Source organism: Lontra canadensis, unplaced genomic scaffold (assembly GCF_010015895.1).
Source record: "Lontra canadensis isolate GAN:19392208 unplaced genomic scaffold, GSC_riverotter_1.0 scaffold3, whole genome shotgun sequence".
In the NCBI taxonomy this organism is placed as follows: Eukaryota; Metazoa; Chordata; class Mammalia; order Carnivora; family Mustelidae; genus Lontra; species Lontra canadensis.
Genome location: NW_022630997.1, coordinates 6,289,628 through 6,312,732, shown reverse-complemented (window position 1 = coordinate 6,312,732; position 23,105 = coordinate 6,289,628). Strand labels below are relative to the sequence as shown.

Sequence of the window (23,105 nt, the reverse complement as noted above, 5' to 3'; positions counted from 1 at the left end):
AAGACATGAACAGACATTTCTGCAAAGAAGACATCCAGATGGCCAACAGACACATGAAAAAGTGCTCCATATCACTCGGCATCAGGGAAATACAAATCAAAACCACAATGAGATACCACCTCACACCAGTCAGAATGGCTAAAATTAACAAGTCCGGAAATGACAGATGCTGGCGAGGATGCGGAGAAAGGGGAACCCTCCTACACTGTTGGTGGGAATGCAAGCTGGTGCAACCACTCTGGAAAACAGCATGGAGGTTCCTCAAAATGTTGAAAATAGAACTACCCTATGACCCAGCAATTGCACTGCTGGGTATTTACCCTAAAGATACAAACGTAGTGATCCGAAGGGGCACGTGCACTCGAATGTTTATAGCAGCAATGTCTACAATAGCCAAACTATGGAAAGAACCTAGATGTCCATCAACAGACGAATGGATAAAGAAGATGGTGTATATATATAATGGAATACTATGCAGCCATCAAAAGAAATGAAATCTTGCCATTTGCGACGACGTGGATGGAACTAGAGGGTATCATGCTTAGCGAAATAAGTCAATCAGAGAAAGACAACTATCATATGATCTCCCTGATATGAGGGAGAGGAGATGCAACATGGGGGGTTAATGTGGTAGGAGAAGAGTAAATGAAACAAGTTGGGATTGGGAGGGAGACAAACCATAAGTGACTCTTAATCTCACAAAACAAACTGAGGGTTGCTGGGCACAGGGGGGTTGGGAGAGGGGGGTGGTTATGGACATTGGGTAGGGTATGTGCTATGGTGAGTGCTGTGAAGTGTGTAAACGTGGAGATTCACAGACCTGTACCCCTGGGGAAAAAAAAATATATATATATGTTTATAAAAAATAAAATTATATAAAAAAAAAATTCCAGAGGTACGGAGTTCAGAGAGCCTCCAAGTTGGTAAACAAATGAAGGTGCTGGGAAAGTGAAGGCCTTGGTGAGAGAATGGAAGCTCCACCCCCACTCCCACAACTTGTCCTGTGTATCTCTATCCTTTATTGTATCTTTTTATAATAAACTGATAAACATAGCCGTTGCCTTGAGTTTTGTGAGCTGTTCTAACAAATAATTGAATCCAAGGGAAAAGTCAAATCTCTCATTTGTAGACAAGCCAACAGAAGTTGAGGATAATTTGGGGACCTATTATTTGTGATTGGCATCTACAGTGGCAGGGCCATCTGTCTTATAGGATTGAACCCTTAACCTGTGGTGTCTGCACTGACTGTGGTTAATATCAGAATTGAATCATGGGACACCCATTCAGTGTTACAATTGCCTAATGGGGCAAAAACCCACATTTCTGGTGTCAAAAGTGTTGTGAGTGTGGTCATAATGTGAGAATAAAGGAGAAATACACAGAAATAGTGTGTTTCTCCTAAACAAAAGTCTCTCTTGTGTGCCCGTGTGGCTCAGTAGGTTGAGTGTCTGACTGTTGATTTCAGCTCAGGTGTTGATCTCAGGGTTGGTTGTGAGTTCAAGCCCCGCATTGGGCTCCACACTGGGCATGGAGGCTACTTTTATTTTTTGTTATTAATATGTAGTTTTATTATAATGTGGTTAGAGTGTATTCTTCATAGTGCTTTCTTTATGTGATCAGTATTTATCAATACTCTGGGTATATTTCAGAAGAAAGTATATTATCACAGTATAATTTGATATGTATCAATAAGATCTACCTCACTGATTATGTTAATTAGGCTTTCTGTATCTGCTTGATCTGGTTCACACTGAGAGTGGCATGTTTCTGCTTTATTAGATTGCTGCTTTTATTATTTGATACATGGATATTCATTACTGCTTTAGCCTGTTACTGTTTTATCTTTGTTGTGAATGCTTTTTGCATTAAAATGTTTGTCATGTTTAATGCTTTGGTGCTTGAAATCTGCCTTGTCTAATATTAGGATCATGACCTTGTACTGCTTTCTTTTCCTGGTGCACCTTTGCCTACCCCTTTATTTTTAGCTTTTTTTGTTAACTTTGTTTTAGTTGTATTTCTGGTATACAGAATATATCCAGATTTTTTTCTTTCAATAGATGAGTGAAGCCCATTCATATTTGCTTATGATTATTATGCACGAGCATTGTATGTATTAGCTTTTATTTTTTGTGTTTGTTCAAACGATGTATTTTCCTTGCTATTTTATTTTAGTAATTGCTTGAGTTAGAAAATGTATTTTTCTTTTATTGTTTATTTTTGTACCTATAACTTTAAAAAAATGATAGTAAACATTCGTTGAGCTTTTATAGTATATGAGGTACTATGCTAAATGTCTTATACAGATTATCTTTTTTTTTTTTAAGATTTTATTTATGTATTTGACAGAGAGAGTCACAGTGAGAGCAGGAACACAAGCAGGGGGAGTGGGAGGGAGAAGCAGACTCCCCAGTGAGCAGGGAGCCTGATGCAGGACTCAATCCCAGGACCCCAGGATCATGACCTGAGCCGAAGGTAGACACTTAACCCACTGAGCCACCCAGGCACCCCAGATGATCTCTTTTAATCCTCAAAACTGACCTATGAGGCAGTTACTATTATTTTCCCAATTTTATGAATAAGAAAACTAATGCCCATAGAGGTTAAGTAACTTGCCCAAAGTAACTCAGCAAGTCGTAAAGCCAGAATTTGATTACAGGGAGTATGACTCCAGAGCTAATGAATTTTTTTAAAACTGTATTTTTGTATATTTGACACCCAGTAAACTACACATATTTTAAGTGTATAATTCTTCCCACTCCTCCCACCACCATTCTTCCCGGTGCCTAAACAACCACTAATCACAATGTCATTTCTGTGTGTATTTTCTTTCAAAATGTTTGTGGGGTTTGGTTTTTAATCTTTGGTTTTCAGAGTCTTAACATGATTTTCTTTTGATTTATCCTATTTAGTGAATTTCTTGAGTTCTTGAATTTCTTGAATTCTGTAAATTTATATCGTCAGTTGAATTTTGGAAGTTTTGGTATTATTCAGACTTTTTTTCTGCCCAGTCTTTCTTCTTCTTCAGTGATTCCAAATCTACTTACATTAAATCATTTAAACTGTTCCACAGGTCCATGAAGTTCTGTTCATTTTTGCTTTCCAGTCTTCTTTCTTTGTGTTCTTTATATTGGATAATTTCCATTGAGCTATTTTTAGGTTTATTGACTCTTTTCTCTGTCATCTCTTTTTTACCATTGCCATCCAGTGAATTTATTTTATTTTTTAAAAAATTTTTTAAGGATTTTATTTATTTGTCAGAGAGAGAGAGCACAGGCAGACAGAATGGCAGAAGGAGAAGCAGGCTCCCTGCTGAGCAAGGAGCCCCATGTGGGACTCGATCCCAAGATGCTGGGATCATGACCCGGGCCGAAGGCAGCTGCTTAATTGACTGAGCCACCCAGGCATCCTGTGAATTTATTTTAAATATAGTATTTTTAAGTTCTAAAATTTTCATTTAGCTCTTTCTTACAGTTTCTATTTCTGTATTTCCTATCTTTTCATTTATTTCAAGTGTGTTTTTCTTTACCTCATGGAGCATAGTTATAGTTCCTTTAAAGTCTTTGTCTACTAATTCATACTTCGGCTTTATCTTGGTGCTGGGGTCTGTCCCTTGTTTTCACAGGCATTCAGCTTTGTTGGTTCAGACTCTAAGTTCTGTCTCATCTTCGATCGGCTCTGCTCTGCTTTCATCAGCTCAGCAACTCAATGCTTGATTCTTCAACTCCAGCCTCCGCTACACTTTTGTAGGCCTGCCTCAAGCAGGTATAGTTTAGGAGTTAAGCCAAGACTTGTGAGTGTTCATACTTAGATGTGGGGGGGCCCCATCTCCTGCTCTCCTCCCCTTGAGGTTTTCTCCACACCCTCCAGTCCCCCTGGCTCCTTGGGCCAGGAAGGGAGTTCCATTGTTTTCACCACCTGCATTACTTCTAAACTGAGGCCCATCTTGAGGGCAAAGCCATGAAAGAGAAAAAGAAACTGGAAACTCCCCTTCAGGGTCGACTTCTCCAAGTTTTGACCCCCTGCTAACAATGTACCTGCTTTTGTGTACTTTTCTGGTTCCTTATACAGAGGGGCTCTGTGTGTATGTGTGTGATGTATGTGTTTTGTTGGGAGTTAATAGTTGCAAATGGAAGGATGGGCTATCAGGAAATTACACCCCCCAATTTGTGTGGTTTTATTTTTTCTTCATGCTGATGTGCATAGTTTTTGATGAGTGGGTTGGGAAATTGTAATTTACATATTACCTCTGTTATGTAATTTGTGTGGTTTTATTTTTTCTTCATGCTGATGTGCATAGTTTTTGATGAGTGGGTTAGGAAATTGTAATTTAAATATTACCTCTGTTATCTTGGTAGTCAGTATTGAGTTCTTTCTCTGAATCCAGCCAAATGCTTTTTACTTTTTTTTTTTTCCTGTATCATCTTCTTGACACACTGTGTTGATTAGGTAAAAGAAATATGTTGTTCTTAGTTTTTAGCAGTTCTGCTATCTACAATTAAGGCTTGTTTTAAGAACCATTTAATAGTATTTTTTTTTAAGATTTTATTTATTTATTTGAGAGAGAACATGAGAGGGGAGAGGTCAGAGGAAGTTGCAGACTCCTTGCCAAGCAGGGACCTGGAGGTGAGACCTGATCTTGAGACTCCAGAATCATGACCTGAGCCGAAGGCACTTGCTTAACCAACTAAGCCACCCAGGCGCCCCCATTTAATAGTAATTTTAAATAAAGACCTTATATTATAGAATCATCTTATATTCATTCTGTTAATCTGTAATGTAGGTAGGCCAGAAAAACCTAAGAGGATAATATGACAATAAATACTAGCAAAAAGCACTCATAGCCACTATGAATTTTAAAGGGGAAAAAATGACAGTATTTTAGTATCTTTGTAAGAAATTAATGTTTTGGGGACGCCTGGGTGGCTCAGCAGGTTAAGCCTCTGCCTTCGTCTCAGGTCATGATCTCAGGGTCCTGGGATCAAGCCCAGCATCGGGCTCTCTGCTCAGCAGGGAGCCTGCTTCCCCCCACCCTCTCTGCCCACCTCTCTGCCTACTTGTGATCTCTCTGTCAAATAAATAAATAAAATCTTAAAAAAAAATTAATGTTTTTAAAAAATTTGTCTAGATAAAGGACACAAAGAGGTTCAGTCCTGAAATACCCACATTATTTTGATCGTATGTATCTTTATGTAATCAAGATTGTCATGAGATTTAAATGTTAATTTTTTTATTCATGTTTAAATGCAGTTGAAAACACTATTTTAGTTCTGCCCTTAAAAAATGACAAAAACAAAAACTCTGGACTGTTCATTAATGATCCACAACCTAATGTGTGGATGGTGACATTCAAACTTCAATGCTTCGTGATGTTTAACTTACAATTTTTCCCATTTAGATGGTCTTCTGATTGTTGGCGTTCACTCGGCTAAGTTTCCAAATGAAAAAGTCCTGGATAACATTAAGAGCGCTGTTCTTCGATACAACATCACCCACCCTGTGGTTAATGATGCAGATGCCAGTCTTTGGCAAGAACTAGAAGTTTCCTGCTGGCCAACTCTGGTCATACTTGGACCCCGTGGAAATATGTTATTTTCTTTGATTGGAGAGGGACACAAAGATAAACTATTTTTATATACTTCCATGGCATTAAAGTATTACAAAGACAGGGGACAGATCCGAGATAATAAAATTGAAGTAAAACTCTATAAAGATTCTTTGCCACCTTCACCATTGCTGTTTCCTGGCAAAGTAACAGTAGACCATGTTTCTAATAGATTGGTAATAGCAGACACTGGACATCATAGAATTTTGGTCGTCTGGAAGAATGGAGAAATTCAGTACAGCATTGGAGGTAAAGTTTGCTTCTAGTTATGATACATAATATATTTTACAGTGAAAAAGCTCAAGGAAATGTATTAAAATTGAAATTTATCACGCTGGTTTTAGATCTAAAACAGGCTTAAACTGACATCTACATAGTTAATAAAACCTGTTAAGCACATTCTTACTAATCCGGCTTATTCAAGTTGAATTGACATCTAGTAACATAACAGTCAAAAGTAATTCATCTCTTTGCAATCCTGCTTTGGTAACATATGCAGCATTAATACATAGAGTAGGGGTTTTCTGCATTACCAATGCAAATAAACTAGTCTTATTCCTAAGCCTGGTGCTATTCTTAGGATGCCTAGATACTGTTCCCCTAGCTCTTGAATTTTTCACATTTCTTCTTTTTTGTTTTTGTTTTGTTAGAGTGTATGTTAGGTTTTATGTTTCTTTTGTTTCAGCAACTTGATGTTTGAGTTGATGACAGGCAGTTACGAGAATTGTTGCTTAAAAATTGTGTTTTGGTAGGTTCATTTAAATAGTTAAAAGGTTTTTAATTGTATAATTTTCAGAATGGTATAAATAAATATTTTCCTTTGTTAAACAGAAAAACCAGCAGTAAGCTACCTTTCCCAAACCTGTTTTTAGGAATAATAGTAACTTGCGATAAATTGAAAGTTATCTACAATAATTTTAAAAATTCTGTTGTCAGATACAATTAGGAAATATTGGTTAGGTGTTTAAGAGACATTTATTGGTGTTGGTGTCCCTCTACTCCTCAGTCTTTTACTTTGCTTATGTACCTCATGAATATTCAAGAGAGGTTATACCATACAATATTTTCCAATCTAAAGGGACCATGATACTCTCCCTTTTTCCCACAGGAAATTCCCATTAACAACAATAATAGTATTGTTAATAATAGTAATAATAGCAAACATATATATGCCTGGCATTATTCTAAGCACTTTACCTGTATTAATTTAGTCCTCACAGTGCTATAGGTTAGGTATATTATTACTCCATTTTACAGAAGAGAAATTGAGATATAAAGAACTTGCTTAGATCATTAGCTAGGAAGAGGTAGAGCTTAAACTAAGTCACGTGGGCTCTTGCGTTCATGTTCCTGGCCACTACGTTATACTACTTCTCTTACTAACATCTAGGACAGCAGAGTTCTGCAAGGCATAGTTTGGGAGTGCCGACTTACAGGCTTTGTATGGCTTATTGTTTGGTCACAGAAATAACACTTACATGTTTTTATGTTGTGTACTCTCCACCCTTGAAACTGCATGTATTAGAGAAGTTGAGAAGTAGGCCATTAGACCAGAACCACTCTTTGTCTCTCTAAGCGTTTATAGGATATTACAGAACTTTGTGGCAAAGTGAAATAGTAAATATGCGGGTTTCTTAACCTGGGGTACATAGACTATTAAGAAATGCTTGGATGGCCCTCAGGATCTAGGAACCCCTTGAAATTGTTTGTGACATCTTATGGGCATATATGGTTTTCTAAGGAAAAGGTTCATAATTTTCTGTGTATTGCCAAAGGAGTATATCTTCCAAAATTGTTAAAAAATCATTCATCTAGATGTGAAAAGATTAAAATTATTTTTAATTCTTTCTAGTCCAGGTAGTAGATAATTAAAATAGTTTAAAAAATATATTTTCTGATGTATGCTACTTAGTAACCATTATCCAATAAGCCCTGTCATTAGCAAAACTTAATCTTGAGAAAAATATATCTTGAGAAATAGTTTTTAGGTGAAAGTATCATGCTATTTATATTAAAATCTCAGCTTTAAGTACAAATTTTATTTATTTATTTTGGTTTGATTTATATATGTTGTAAGATGATTACCACAACAGGTTCAGCTAACATCTGTCTTCCCCTATAGATACAATAAAAAGAAAATAAAGTAAAGAAAAATATTTGGGGGAGGGGGGTTGAGATAACTTTTGAAGTGAAAAAAATTGTCTTGTGGCAATCTTGTCTTTTAGGACCCAACCCTGGAAGAAAAGATGGAGTATTTTCAGAGTCAACTTTTAATTCACCGCAGGGTGTAGCCATAAGGAATAATATCATATACGTGGCAGATACTGAAAACCACCTTATAAGAAAGGTAATTTTCAATTTTAAAGAAAGTTTTAATCTACTCAGAAAAAAATGGCATTTACGTGCTATATTAAATATTTGGAATGGAACTTTTTTCAGAGGTAACTGCTTCTGTTTTATTCTTAGGTAGCTTATTTTTCTGTGTGTCAGCCTGTAGTTGTCACAGAAGACAAACCTGTCGATCAGGTTTTTTTTTTATCCTTTTTTTCAAAGTGCCTAATCACCCCAAAACTCCTCATTTTGCGATATTTTCCTAACCACTGTTTACAGAGTGATGCTATGTCCTTTTTTCAGTTAAATTTTCTCAAACCTAGAAAAAAAAATCATACCATTCCCACCTCCCTTCCGCTCTAATGCTTTGCCTGGAAATAATTATCAGTCAGTCTTAAAATTTGTTTTACCTCATTTTTTAAAATTATTTTTAAAAGATTTTATTTATTTATTTGAGGGCAAGAGATAGACAGACAAACAGTGACAGAGCACGAGCAGGGAGAGGAGGCAGAAGGAAAGGAAGAAACAGACTTCCCCACTGAGCAGGGAGCCCGATGCGGGACTCTGTACCAGGATCCTGGTACAGAGATCATGACCTGAGCCAAAGGCAGATGCTTAGCCAACTGAGCCACCCAGGCACCCCTCGTTTTACCTCATTATAAAAGTTATATAGGATTCTTATGTACTAAACATGAATTAATACATAAAGGTAAAAAAGGCTTGTACCATCTATTTTGGGTCCCTAGAGATAACTAATCATTGTTAAAATATTTGTCTTTTCAGTAATTTTCTACTCCTGTACAAATAAATTTATATTTAAAAGGCTGTCTCTAGAGAATCCTTTATTAAACAAATGAAATCATACTGTACATAATAATCTTCTGCAGTTCTTTCAAATTTGTTTTCCATACTAGTCACGTGAATGGTACGACTGCATAGTATCCCACTGTAGAAGTACTTAGTTATTTTAAACATTTCATATTAATGAATATTTTGGCTATAATGCATTGGCCTTTAAGTTGCTGTCTATTTAGAAAGTGATTAAATTCATCTAACCCATCTGCCGAAACACATTGTTTCAGGTACTTCCTTGCTTTTCTCTTTTTTCTCTGTATTGATATTTGTGCCATTTGGCAATATTATCATGTAATATAATAGGAAAAAACATGTATAGAACTTGTATACCACTTTAAGGTAAATTTCCATGAGGTCACAAAATTTATTTTTACTGCTGAAATCTTAAGCACCTAGGACAGAGGCTGGCCCATTATAGGTGTTCAGTAGATATTTGTTGAATGAATTTTTGAGCAAATAACCTATTTAGTGAAATAGTTTCTGAAGTGTGTATTCCTCTTAATTTGAAAACATCTGAGGCAAGGATTTTGTGGATTTGTTAATTAAAGCAGATGTATTCTTTATAAGTCTTGGAGACTTTGTTCTTAGAGACTTTAATATGTTAATATATTGTGAATACGTTAGTGGGGGGATATATGTGCAATATTTCTAAATTTATTTGACAGAAGAGTCTTTTTTAGGCAGACCTTTTTGTAGGATTAATGATTTTATGGTATGTCACCATTTCCTGCTTTGGGAAAAAGTGCCTTTCTGTTGTTACCAAATCCTTAAAGGTCACTGTTTCTTTATCATTGTCTTTTCAGGGTTGTATGTATGCTTCTATAATTCAGCATGGTGTCTTGGATATCTAACAAGGTGTTAAAATAGATATTTAGCCCACAATATTCAGAGTGTACTTTTTATAATTCTGTGGTTTTTTCTTGCTTTAGAATGTAATGGGTTTTAGAGTATTTGCTGCATTTCAAATACATTTTAAGTAGCATAATCACAAAAATTTAGACTACATGAACTTATTTTTAAATTATATGACTTAGTTTAATGTCTGCAAAATAAAGTGAGATGGAATTATTATTTCTTCTCTTTTTAAATATATAAAAATACGGACTGCAGTTTACTTTTGTTTAAGGCCGCATTTGCAGAAGATTGATCATATACGTTCATATTTCACAAATATCACTGTTTCATGCCGACCTGACTTTTGTTTAGAATAATTTCTTTAGTAATTTATAAATTCCTTCTTAGCCCCACTCTTGCTGTTCCCCTACATAAACAGACCTGTAGCAAGTCATTCTGGCATGTTGAATTCACATCTTTCTATTTGTATATGACCTTGTAAGATGTAATGTTTGCGTGTGTTTTTCTAACAACTTTATTGTGATGTATTTTATATAGCACTCATTTCAAGTATACAATCCGAGAATTTTTAGGAAATGTACATAAGTTGTACAGCCATAACTGTAAGTTGGTTTTAGAACATTTTCAGTCCCCCATAAGAACCCTCATGCCCAATTATAGTTAATCCCTGTTTTTAGGCCCAGTCCTAATCTATTTTCTGTCTATAAATTTGCCTCTTTTGAACATATCATAGAAATAGAATCATAATATATGGCCTTTTGTGTCATCTTTTATTCTGAGCAATGTTTTTGAAGTTCATCTGTGATATAGCTTATCAGCAGTTTATTCTTTTGTATTGCTGAATAGCATTCCATTGTATAGCTATACTGTATTTTTTCCACCAGTTGATATGGATATTTAGTGTGTTTCCAATTTTTGGTTGTTATGAATTCATGTATAAGTTTTATGTAAACACATATTTTTATTTCTCCTGGGTAGATACCTAAGTAAAGGAATTGTTGAATTATATGTTTTATATTTTATGTCTAACTTCTTAAGAAACTGCTGAACTTTTCCACAGTAGTGGTACCATTTTACATTTCTACCTGCAATATTTGTGGGTTCCATTTTTTCCATATCTTCACCATTATTTGTTATTTTCCATTTTTTAAGTTCTAGCCCTCTTACTAGGTATAATTTGGCCTCTGTGGTTTTGTTAATAATTTCCCTAATGAGTAAAGAAGTTAAGCATCTGTTCCCATCCTTATGGAGCTCTTGTATGTCTTCTTTTGAGAAGTGTCTGTTCAGATTCTTTACCTGTTTTTTAACCTGGTTGTATTTCTTCTAATTGACTTGTAAGAGTTCTCTGTGTATTCTAGATATAAATCCCTATGGGATATCTGATTTTTCAGACACTTTCTCACAATCCACATTGGTGGGTTGGTTTTTTCACTTTCTTAATCATATCTTTTGATGTTAAGAGTTTTAAATTTTGATGATTCCCAATTTTTTTCTTTCATTGCTTATGCTTTTGGTGTCCTATGTAAGATTACATTGCCAAATGCAAGATCATGAAGATTTACTCCTGTGTTTTCTTCTGAGAGTTTGATAGTTATGGCCCCTTGAGTTCAGTCTTTGCTCCATTTTGAATTTATTTTTTTTATATGATGTGAGGTAGGGGTCCAACTTAATTCTTTCGAATGTGGATATCCAGTTATCCCAGAATTGTGTATTAAAGAGACTTTTATCTCCGTTTTCCCCATGAAACATGTAATTTTGTGAAATTTTTTTTATCCATTGGGTAGTCTTGGCAACCTTTAGAAAATAATTACTCATACCTGCATGGGTTTATTTCTGGACTTTCAAGTCTATTCCACTGACATATATATCAGTTCTTATGCCTGTATCACAGTAACTTTTAATAAGTTTTTAAATCAGGAAGTAGGAGTCCTCCCATTTTCTTCTTTTCCAGCATCGTTGTGACTGTTCTGAGTCCCTTTCAATTCCATGTGAATTTTAGGATTAGCCTATCCATTCCTGTAAAGTCCTGTTTGTTTCTCATATAAATAATTATATTGTCTGAAAAAACAAATGGGAGTTTTATCTTTTCTCTTCTTATTTTTATACATCTTATTGTTGGCAAAAACGTCAAATGCCTTTAAACATTGGCAGTAATAGTATATGTCTTGTCATGCTCATAATCTTAAAGGGAGTAAATTTTCTCCAGAAGTTTAATATTTTTTTATAACTTTGGGAAATAAAATTATTCATGAGGCTAGACTTTCTATTCCTGGTTACTAAGAATTATTTTATAATTTTGTGAAATGCATTTTCTACATTTATTGAAATAATTTTTTGCCCTTGATGTCTTGATATAATGAGTTAATAGATTTTTGATGTTCAGTCACCTTTTTATTCTTGTGATAAATCTTGCCTAATCATGATTTTTTTTAAAAAGTCAAGTTGGATTTGATTATCCCAAATTAAATATTTTAAAAATTCATGTTCATAAATTAAATGGCTCTATATTTTCTTATACTGTTCTCACCTGATTTTGAAATCAAGGTCACACCAGCTTCATCAAATGAGCTAATTAATTTTTGCTCTTTTTCTTTTTTTTTTTTTTAATAATTTGTCTAACATTAGAATTAATAGTTTTTGAATATTCATCAAAACTCCTCTTAACATCACCTGGACCTGTGGCTTTTGCAAGAGGAATTATTATAACAAGTCTTTGATACATCTCTCTCTTTTTAAAATTGTATTTATTTATTTGAGATAGAATGAGAGTGAGAGAGAGAGAGAGCACAAGCACAAGGAGCAGCACACAGAGGGAGAGGCAAACTCCCTGCTGAGCAGGGAGCCCAATGTGGGCTTGATCCCAGGACTCCAGGTTCATGACCTGAGCTGAAGGCAGACGCTTAACCTACTGAGCCACTCAGGTGCCCCAAGTCTTAAATACATTTCTTAAGTCAAGATGTATTTCAAGGACCCATCCCTAGATGCCTATTGTATTTTTGCAGATTAGGTTCAGTAAAAATATAAATAAGGTTACATTGATGAATATTCTTTACATTTTCAGGAGATTAAAGAATGGTCACTAAAAATAATGCAGGAGGATACTGCTTAACTAATTCAACGTAATTCACCATAGTAACAGAATAAAAGATAATAACCATACAATTGCTTTGCTAGATTAGCTATTAAATGTTTTTAAATGTTTTTCTATTTATAATAAAATTAGTGAACATGAAATGAACATCTTCAGTATGATAAAGGGCATCTACAAGAATCTTAGAGCTATGCTTAATGCAAATTATTGAATGCCTTTCCTCCAAGATTGGTAACAAGGCAAGGATCCCCATTCTCACCATACCTGTTAAAAATTATACTGGAAGTACTAGCCATTGTAATAAGGCAAGAAAGAGAAAAGGCATACAGGCTGAAAAAGAAGAACTATCTTTATTTGGTACTTGCTTACCAGCTACGTAGAAAATTCTAAGAAATCTATGAGAAAAACTGCTTGAATAAGTCAATTTAGGAAGGCTGCTGATCAGTATAAAAAGATCAGTATTTTTATATACTAGTAATAGGTTAGAATTTTATAATTTTATTTACAGTAATAGAAAATACAGAGAATAAGTTAACAAAATACAGGAATTTTAAAATTTTATAGTAATAAAACACAAAATAAATTTAACATTGCTGAGAAAAATTAATCCAATGATTGGATTGGAAGGCTCAAGATTAAGATATCTAGTCTCTCCAAATTGACCTGTAGATTTAATGCAATCTGAAATAAAAATTCCATCAGGCTTTTTTGTTTTCTTTTGTTTTAAAGATAATGACAAGTGGATTCCAACATTTTTACATGGAGGTTTGAAAACAAAGGATTTATTGTATCTATAACAATCTTGGGAAAACAAAGTTAAAAGATATACCATGTGATTTAAAGACTTAGTGTAATATTATACTAAGTCAAGACAATGTGATACTTTTATAAGGATAGATGTGTATTTCAATAAAAAAGAATGGCATTTCTAGAAGTAACCTCATATTTTTCAAAAAGCATCAAAGTAATAAGGGAGAAAGGAAAGTCATTTCTACCTATTGTGCTTGAACAACTAGATACTCATTTTGGGGGGAAAAAAGACACATGACCCCTATCTCACACATCATATTACAAACATCTATTCAGTATGCATCACAGACCTAAATGTAAATGTTAAAGCCATGAAGTTTTTAAAAGAAAACATGAGAATCTTTGTGACTTGCAGATAGGCAAGGTTTCTCAAAGACAGAACACAAACAGTCATAAAAAAGATAAATTTGAATTTATCAAAATTTAAAACTTACCAAAATTTACTGTTAAGACAATGAAGACAAGCTACAGGCTGTCAGAAATTAGTCACAAAAATTTACAAAACATATCCGAAGGAACTAAGATCCATGAAATATAAAGTTTCCTACAGATAAAAAAAGGGCAAGGATTTGAACAGACCTCTTTAAAAAGATGTAAGAATGACCACAAACCCATAAAGTAATGAACATCATGGGTTAAAAAAGAAACGCAAAGTGAAACCATAATGAAATACATCCACTATAATGGTTAAAATTAAAAAGACTGACAAAGAAAGAAAGAAAGAACGACTGACTAAGCCATAGGTTTGCAAGGCAAGGATGTGGAGTAATTGGAACTTGTATACATTGGAGGGAATACAGAAATGTATTTATCATTTATAGACCACTCTTCAGGCAGTTTTTTTGTTTTTGTTTTTGTTTTTTTAATCAAACTAATCCTGTAACATGGCAGTGACAGTCCTGGATATGTACAAAAGAGAAGTTAAAAAATACCTTCACCAAAAGACTTACACAAGAATATTGAGAGCAACTCTATTTGAAGAATAGTCCAGGTATCCATCAGTAGGAAAATAAGTAAATAAACTGTGGTATATTCCTATCATGGAATACTGTTCAGCAGTAAAAAGGAACAAACTACATATATACGAATAAATCTCAAAAACCTGCTAAGTGAAAGAAGCCTCCTGCACAAGAGTCCATACTGTTTGATTCAGTTTATCTCAAGTCCTGGAAGAGCTACAGCTGACCGACCTGTGATGGAAAAACAGTACTATTTGCCTTCGGGGGTAGGAGAGATTGGAAGGAGGCTTGCAGGGACTTGCTGGAGTGAAGATAACATTCAGTATCTTTATGTAAGTTGAGGCTACAATGCATTTATGAGAATTCATTGAATGGTACACTTAAGATATGTGCATTTCATTGTAAGTCTCCGCTCCAAAAAAAAGGGAACTGAAAAAATACAGAATTCTTGTTAATTATAAGCCTGTTGAGATATTTAGGGCCAGTGTACTGATGTTTATGGTGTACTTTGAAATGCATCTTAAAGTGTAGATGGATAGATAGCTCAGTAAGATACGTGAAAAGCAAGTAAATGAAATGTTGATAGGAGGTAGTGGGTATATGGATCTTTGCTGCAAAATTCTTTCAACTTTTGTGTTTGATAATTTTCATGGTAAATGTGGGTGGAAGGATTTTAGGAGATTAAACCGAAGTGCCTTTTTACAGTAGACTTCATTTTTCCAGTTTATAAAGTGGAGGCAGTGTAATGTAATAGAGCTAGAACTAACTGGGTTTAAATCCCAGATCTTTGTCTTGCCTTTATGATCTGTGCATCAGTTTCCTTAATATTAATCAAAATCACAGTCATACCTGGGGATAAAAATACATTATATGTTTATAAAAAATTAAAAAATTTTTTTTTAAATCACAGTCATAGGTTATTGTGAGGATGAATGGATGGATGATTCTTGGATCAGTGCCTAGCACATATTAAGATCTATATTTGTCAATTACTAGTCAAGCATAATTGAAATACATACGTTTACTTTTAAGAAACATGCATCTTTCTAGATTTTGCTTTGAAATTTCAAATTTCACTTTCTTCAACACCTTTTATAGTTAAGATGACATCAACACCAATCCTTGTAGAGTCCAATGATGAGGAAAGCGGGGAGTGGATGGGTGGGGAAATGAAAAGGACTGTGTTTTGTGCATTTGAATAACAAGCTCCCCCTATTCTTGATTAGTCCTTTTTTAGCTTTTTATTTTTTAGGAGTATTTGTGTTGCAAAAACTTTCTATATGTTCTATTGGAAATTTTCGTGTACCAAAAGGAAAAAAAAAAAGTGACATACATTGCGTAAAACATGTTAATTTTTATAGATTGATCTAGAAGCTGAGATGGTGAGCACTGTAGCTGGCATTGGAATTCAAGGTACAGATAAAGAAGGCGGAGCTCAAGGAGAAGAACAGCCCATTAGTTCCCCTTGGGATGTAGTTTTTGGAACTTCAGGTATGTAAACTTTTAATACTAAATATAAGTAAACTTTGCTTAACAAATGTAAGATTCTTAAAATATTCTGGGGACATTCATTTGGATTAATTCTAATTGCTACTTGTATTATACTTTTATTGCCTATGGTGGGATTTATTGTGTAAAAATAAAGCCAGCAGTAATAAATATAACTTATAGTATACATTGTTACATTTAACATTATGTATTATATTTTATACACAAGATAGACTATATATTACTCTAACGTTAAAAATTTTGTCTGAGCTGCAGTTTCCAATTAATACAGTTCTGAATAGTTTTAAATTGGAAAGATTGTAGTTTCAGAACCTAAAGTGATTATTCATGAACTGTGCTATTTAAAAATGTCCTTTTTATTTACTCTAATATGAAATCAAGAAATGATAGCTGTTTTTTTTTTAGATTATTAAAATTTGCATTGAAATATTAATAGCTCCATTTGGGTAATTTAAAAAAACTTTACTAAATTATGTAGATATTGATAATGGATGAGATTTACATTATCTTTATAACTTTATTATTTGCATTAATTGACTAAAAATAATCTTGGAGCATTAGTACTCTTATTTTTCATTGGCCCTCAGTGATTCTGAGATAGTAACCTATTATGTAAAACCAGAGTAATGAATAAAGAAAGTTAATAGAATACATTGAAAATAGAATTTGGGACTAAACGGTTTGTATGATCTGAATTATATTTATAGAGTGAATAAGCACTAGCTTAGTTTAGTGGCATTACATTTGAGATAATTTCCTTTTGTGATGTTAATCTGGTTATAATTCAAAGACCTTAATTTTTTCCATTGTGATTAACTTTATAAAGCTTTTAATATTCATAAAATAATTGAATGAACTTCTGGTACTACTGTACTTAATAATAACAGCTTGGGTATTTGCATAAGTTACTTTGCGACTTTTATTTTTGGAATTCTGTGTCCTAATAAGCATGAGTTGTTTCAGTGGCTCACAGGGAGAAGGGGTTGGGAAGAGAGGGGAGCGGTGTCCCAAGGCACAATCAATAAGGGTATATATGCAGAGAATTTTAAAACAGTAGTAAAAGCAGCTATAGTTCAGTCTTCTTTTTGTCACCGTGCTCCCTCAACTCTAAATATTTCAGGGTTAAAAATTCTTATCCCCACCTGGACTTATCTATCAGCCCTGCCTCCTTGCCTTTGATTCACTGAGCTATTTGAACATAAACCTGATAGACAGAAAAATAGTTTGAAACCTGTCTCTCAGTAAAATAGTCAAAGTGGATGAGAATGGTTACTTCGGTATATGCTGTCACCCTCCCTCATGGGAAAAAAAAATTTTTCTCTGGTTAGCATGCAAGCCCCCAGGGATTTGAAGCTAATAGTGCGTATAACATTTCAGTTAAAGATATTGATGTTTTGCAACTTACAACTTGTATTTACTGTATTTGTTAGTAATTGCCACAATAACACTTCATAAGAAATCATCCCAAAACTCATACAAACCTCAAGCTTTATTTCTTACTCATATATATATATATATATAGGATTGGGGTTCAGCTGATGAAGGCTAAGCCTGGACTAAGTTCCAGGCTGTTTCCTGGGTCTAGATCTGCCCCGTTTGTTTCTCAACCTCCTCGAACCAGCAGCTGTCTGAAGCATATTCTTTTGCCAAAAGGCAGGGTCACAGGAGAGTAAACCCAGTGAAACACATTTTAAGCCTTTGCTCATGTCGTATCTGCTTACTTACTGTTACTAAGCATATCACACAAGTAAGCTCAAAGTCATGGAGCAGGGACATGCACTTGGCCTGCAGTGAGGACATGGTAAGGGTATGGATGTACAGTACTACAACCGAGGAGTGAAGAATTAAACTAGTTAATTCCTCTGCCACATAAATCAATTTGCATTGCTTAAAAACAGAATATTCTTTACTAGATACTTTATTTAGTTGGATTTCTTTAAGAATTTTTTCTAGGCTAAAAGATTTTCATACTTCATAGCGTGGAATCTCTGGTTGTTTATTTCCTATTGAGAATGCACCTAAATTGTTTTCTAAGGGAATCTTGGCTGTAGAGACCCTCCCAGCTTCCAACTGGAGTAACGTGCGGAGACTGCCGTCTTTATTAAGCTCAAATTCTCGATAAGGGAAGTGAGTCCTGCCTTAGCTTAACAGATCATTAAGAGCATATGGATCTATATTTCACTTATGACTTAGAATAGCTTCACTCCAGGTACATAATCTTGAATGCACTCAAGCTTAACACCTTTCAAAATATGAAGAGAAAATGGTTTTCAAGCACTATACGAAGGACCTGTAATCACAATGACTGCTCTAGTAGAAGAGTTTTTAACCTTCAGTCGTATACCCCAGGCATTCCTGGTTAGGCTTTTTTGAGGTACTTAAACTTCTCAGAAATTCTGTATAAGATTTGCAGGGGGGCAGAGTGCACCTGGGTGGCTCAGTCAGTGAAGGGTCTGCCTTCAACTCAGGTGATGATCCCAGGGTCCTGGGATCAAGCCCCTCATCAGGCTCCCTGCTCTGTGGCAAGCCTGCTTCTCCCTCTCCCACTCCACCTGCTTGTGTTCCTTCTCTCAGTGTCAAATAAATAAAGTCTTAAAAAGAAAGATTTGAGGGAATTGGTCAGTTTTTCATCAGAATTTCAAAGTTGTACATTACCCAAAAGCATTTTCAGAGCCACTGCTCTCAAATACTCTAAAATCTAGTCCTGGATTAGTGTATATTGTCAGAGTATGGGGAAGATGGTATTTGTTCTTACAGTTGTTTTTACTAAATAGTATTTTGGCATCATGTCATTCATTAAAAAATGTATCAACACATATATATCTGTATGTGTGTATATGTGTTTGATAGTACGTATTTCATCAAAATAGAGTCCTTTGGGACACGTTATGATTTTTACTGTAGGGATTGTTGGTAGTTCAATCATTACCATATAAATAAATTTCTCTACTAGAGAAATTTTTTTCTGATCTCTATATTATAGATAATACTTTCTTCGTAAGTATTAAGTTTGATTTAAGCTCTTGATAATTTGAATATAACTGATTTTATTTGCTTTGTTGTACTGATTGCTAGAAAACAGGGAGACAAGTTATCGTTAGTAAAGTATAATGGAAACATGGCATTCTTTTTTTATTTTTAAGATTTTGTTTATTTGACAGAGATCACAAGTAGGCAGAGAGGCAGGTGGCAGGGAGGCGGGGGGAAGCAGGCTGTCCGCTGAGCAGAGAGCCTGATGCAGGGCTCAATCCCAGGAAGCTGAGATCATGATCTGAGCGAAGGCAGAGGCTTAACCCACTGAGCCACCCAGAAACCCCGGCATTCATTTTTTGCTATGAGTACAGCTGCCTCTCTTTTCTACCCTATTTACTGACTGCTTCAATTTTTTATTTTAAATTTATTGGTATTTCTTTGTACACTACCTGAATCCTCTGTGGAAATAAAAGAAGTAAATGAGGTAGAATCCATTACTGATGTGATTGACTAAATTGGTCCATATTGGGAAAAAAATCTTTTAAATCTGAGAATCATAAAAGTAAAAGTACTTTCTTCTAAGAATTACAAATGAACATTTTTAAAAAATATTTTATTTATTTATTTGACAGAGATCACAAGTAGGCAGAGTGGCAGGCAGAGAGAGAGGAGGAAGCAGTCTCCCTGCCGAGCAGAGAGTCTGATGTGGGGCTCGATCCCAGGACCCAGAGATCATGACCTGAGCCAAAGGCAGAGGCTTTAACCCACTGAGCCACCCAGGTGCCCCACAAATGTACATTTTTGAGGCAATCTTTTGATGTAGGACCAAAACCGTCATGTAGCCTCTGACAGTCTTGTACCACTCCATATCAACTGTTTGGGTTTCCTTAAAGTGTGATGAGAATTTTGAAACACTTGGAAGGAAGTCTGAGGGCTGCAGTGTTTTTAACTTACTCTTTCAATTGTCTTTCCACACTTAGTTTAACAATTTGACTTGGCTACTTGCTTTTATTAAGTCTTTCCGAAGTATTCAATTTTGTTTTCATAAAAAGAGCTTTCCATTTGCATTCTTAGTGAATTGGTTGCTATATAAATAAATTATGTAATCGTACAACTAGTTTAAACAGATGTGGAATTAAATGCAACTTGAAGGGGACTAGCTTAGAAAAATCGTTTCTCTAAACACTTGGGTTTTTTTAACACTTTAAGAGAATATTTGTGAAATTCTGGTATAGTTGTGAGTTTGAGAGAGGATGGAATTATCAGGAGGAAAACATGGAAACTAGATTCGGGGTTGTGGTATCTTCCTCCATTAGGCTGTCCTGCAGTGCAGACAATGGCCCCCAGCTACAGCTAGCATTTACAGACAAGTCTCAGGCATCTGAGTAAGACCTCAAGGTACAGAAGAGACCTAAATATGATTTCTCTTACAGAAAGTTGACTACGAAGCAAGACTATACAATTGACCTTTGCATATGCAGGGGTTAGGGACACTGACCTCCCTGCAGGGAAGAATCTGCATGTAACTTTGATGCTCCCAAAACTGAACTATTAATAGCCTACTGTTAACTGGAAGCCTGACTGACAGCTTGAACAGTTGATTGACACATAGTTTGTATATTGTATGTATTTTATGCTTTTTTTTTTTTTTAAGATTTTGTTCATTTGTTTGTTAGAGGGAGCATGCAAGCAGGGAAAGCAGCAGAGGGAGAGGAAGAAGCAGGCTCCCTACTGAGCAGGGAGCCTAATATACGACTAGAACCCAGCATCCTGGGATCATGACCTGAGCCAAAGGCAGACACTTCACCAACTGAGTCACCCAGGCGTCGCTATATACTGTATTCTTACAAAAAAGTAACCTAGACAAAAGAAAATTTTAAGAAAATCATAAGAGAGGGGCACCTGGGTGGCTCAATGGGTTAAGCCTCTGCCTTCCGCTCAGGTCATGATCCTAGGGTTCTGGGATCGAGCCCTGCATCGGGCTCTCTGCCCGGCAGGGAGCCTGCTTCCTCCTCTCTCTCTCTGCCTGCCTCTCTGCCTACTTGTGATCTCTATCTGTCAAATAAATAAATAAAATCTTAAAAAAAAAAGAAAATCATAAGAGAAAATACAATTACAGTACTATACTGTATTGATTGAAAAAAATCTGTGCATAAGTGGACCCATGTAGTTCAGATCTGTTTTCAGTGGTCAACTGTACATTGAGAGATCCATCCAGACATAGTAAAATTAAAAAAGAAAATAAAAATATGAAAAACAGAAATTTTTAGACTAGTGGTTCCTTGTGGGAAAAAGAGGGGATATGATCATGGAAGGATGCATGAGGTTTTCAAACAATATTCTTTTTCGGCTTGGATGTGTGCCTGGATTTTTAGTTATTAAACTTTATATATAAGGCATCCATTTGTATGTTTTTTTTTTTATTTTTTTAAGGTTTTATTTATTTATTTGACGGAGAGAGATCGCAAGTAGGCAGAGAGGCGGGTAGAGAGAGTGGGGGGAAGCAGGCTCCCTGCTGAGCAGAGAACCCCATGCGGGGCTTGATCCTAGGACCCTGAGATCATGACCTGAGCCGAAGGCAGAGGCTTTAACCCACTGAGCCACCCAGGCGCCCCTATATGTATGTTTAATTAAAAATTGAACTTTAAAAAACAATAGATTAGGTAAAGCATGAAAAATACTGTGGATGAATACACAACTGAATGTGTATCTTATCAAGAGACCCATTTAAGGGCGCCTGGGTGGCTCAGTGGGTTAAGCCTCTGCCTTCGGCTCAGGTCATGATCCCAGAGTCCTGGGATCGAGCCCCGCATTGGGCTCTCTGCTCGGCAGAGAGCCTGCTTCCTCCTCTCTCTCTGCCTGCCTCTCTGCCTACTTGTGATCTCTGTCTGTCAAATAAATAAATAAAATCTTTAAAAAAAAAAAAAAAAGAGACCCATTTAAGAAACAACATACTTCAAGAGCTTAGAGAAAGGTACTTCAGTACCTCTGATTATTTAAGTATACATGTATTGTGAAGGTGCATATATGTATTTTAAATGGTGACTAATGGGCTAAATATTTAGCCCAGTCATGCCATCACAGTAATAAAAGCATAAAAATAACACAAAATTATTTTTACAAAAGAGATTGTTTCATCTTTGTTCATTTTTTATTATCACTGTGAATAATGGTCAGAGCTTCATAATGCACTAAAAATAATTACCAACTACAATAAATTTATAGTTTTTCAGAATCTTCGTGGTGTTTCTAAGAGCTTTTTTATCATAAAGGTCAAAACCCCTGCTAGTCTCTAAGTACTTTAGACATTACCTGATTTAGAATAATTTATGGAAAGGACAGTGTGCCCGAATCCCATTAACCTTCCCTGGCCCTTTAATCAGCATTTTATAATTTAGCTGTTCTTATACAACTTTAAATGATTGAAATCCAGCTGTTTAGTATGCTAGTCTAAAAATCTAGTGTTGGTACTTATGTGCTTAGATAATATGCTTCTTTGATTTCCATTAATATGCTATAAAATATAAAAAACATCCTCTAAAATAGATGAGATTTTTTTGAGAAATAAACTTTATATAGCATGACTCATGTGTTTTTATTTTGTTAAAATGGTTTCATATTTAAAATCTGAAGATTCTTTTATTATCTTATCACATTGACTTTGTATTTATAAGATTTTTTAAATAAAAATTTTTAATGAGGTATAATTTATAGAAAGTGAAATTCACCCTTCTTATGTATAAGTTCTGTGTATTTTGATAAACCTATACAGTCTTCTAGCCGTTACTACAATTCAGATACAGAATATTTCCATCACCCCCCAAAAGTTCTCATGACCCTTTGTTCAGTCTCCCTCCCACCCCTTCTACCACTCACTACAGCTACTGGCAACAATCATCTATTTCTTGTTGTTTATTATAGTCTTTATGTCTGTCTGCTTCCATTTAGCTTTTTTTTTTTTTTAAGATTTTATTTATTTATTTGACACACAGAGACCACAAGTAGGCAGAGAGAGAGGAAGGGAAGCAGGCTCCCCACTGAGCAGAGAGCCCGACATGGGGCTCGATCCCAGGACCCTGTGATCATGACCTGAGCCGAAGGCAGAGGCTTTAACCCACTG

At 35.2% G+C, this 23,105-nt stretch overlaps 1 protein-coding gene across 1 annotated transcript in view; it reads left to right on the top strand.

Moving 5' to 3' along the window:
* NHLRC2 (NHL repeat containing 2) overlaps positions 1–23,105 on the top strand; it is a 56,996-nt gene that overhangs the window by 17,331 nt on the left and 16,560 nt on the right. The window contains exons 3-5 of the mRNA XM_032879426.1: positions 5,396–5,851; positions 7,828–7,949; positions 15,865–15,994. Of these exons, the coding sequence (XP_032735317.1) occupies positions 5,396–5,851; positions 7,828–7,949; positions 15,865–15,994 (708 nt within the window). The remainder of the gene's footprint in view (positions 1–5,395; positions 5,852–7,827; positions 7,950–15,864; positions 15,995–23,105) is intronic.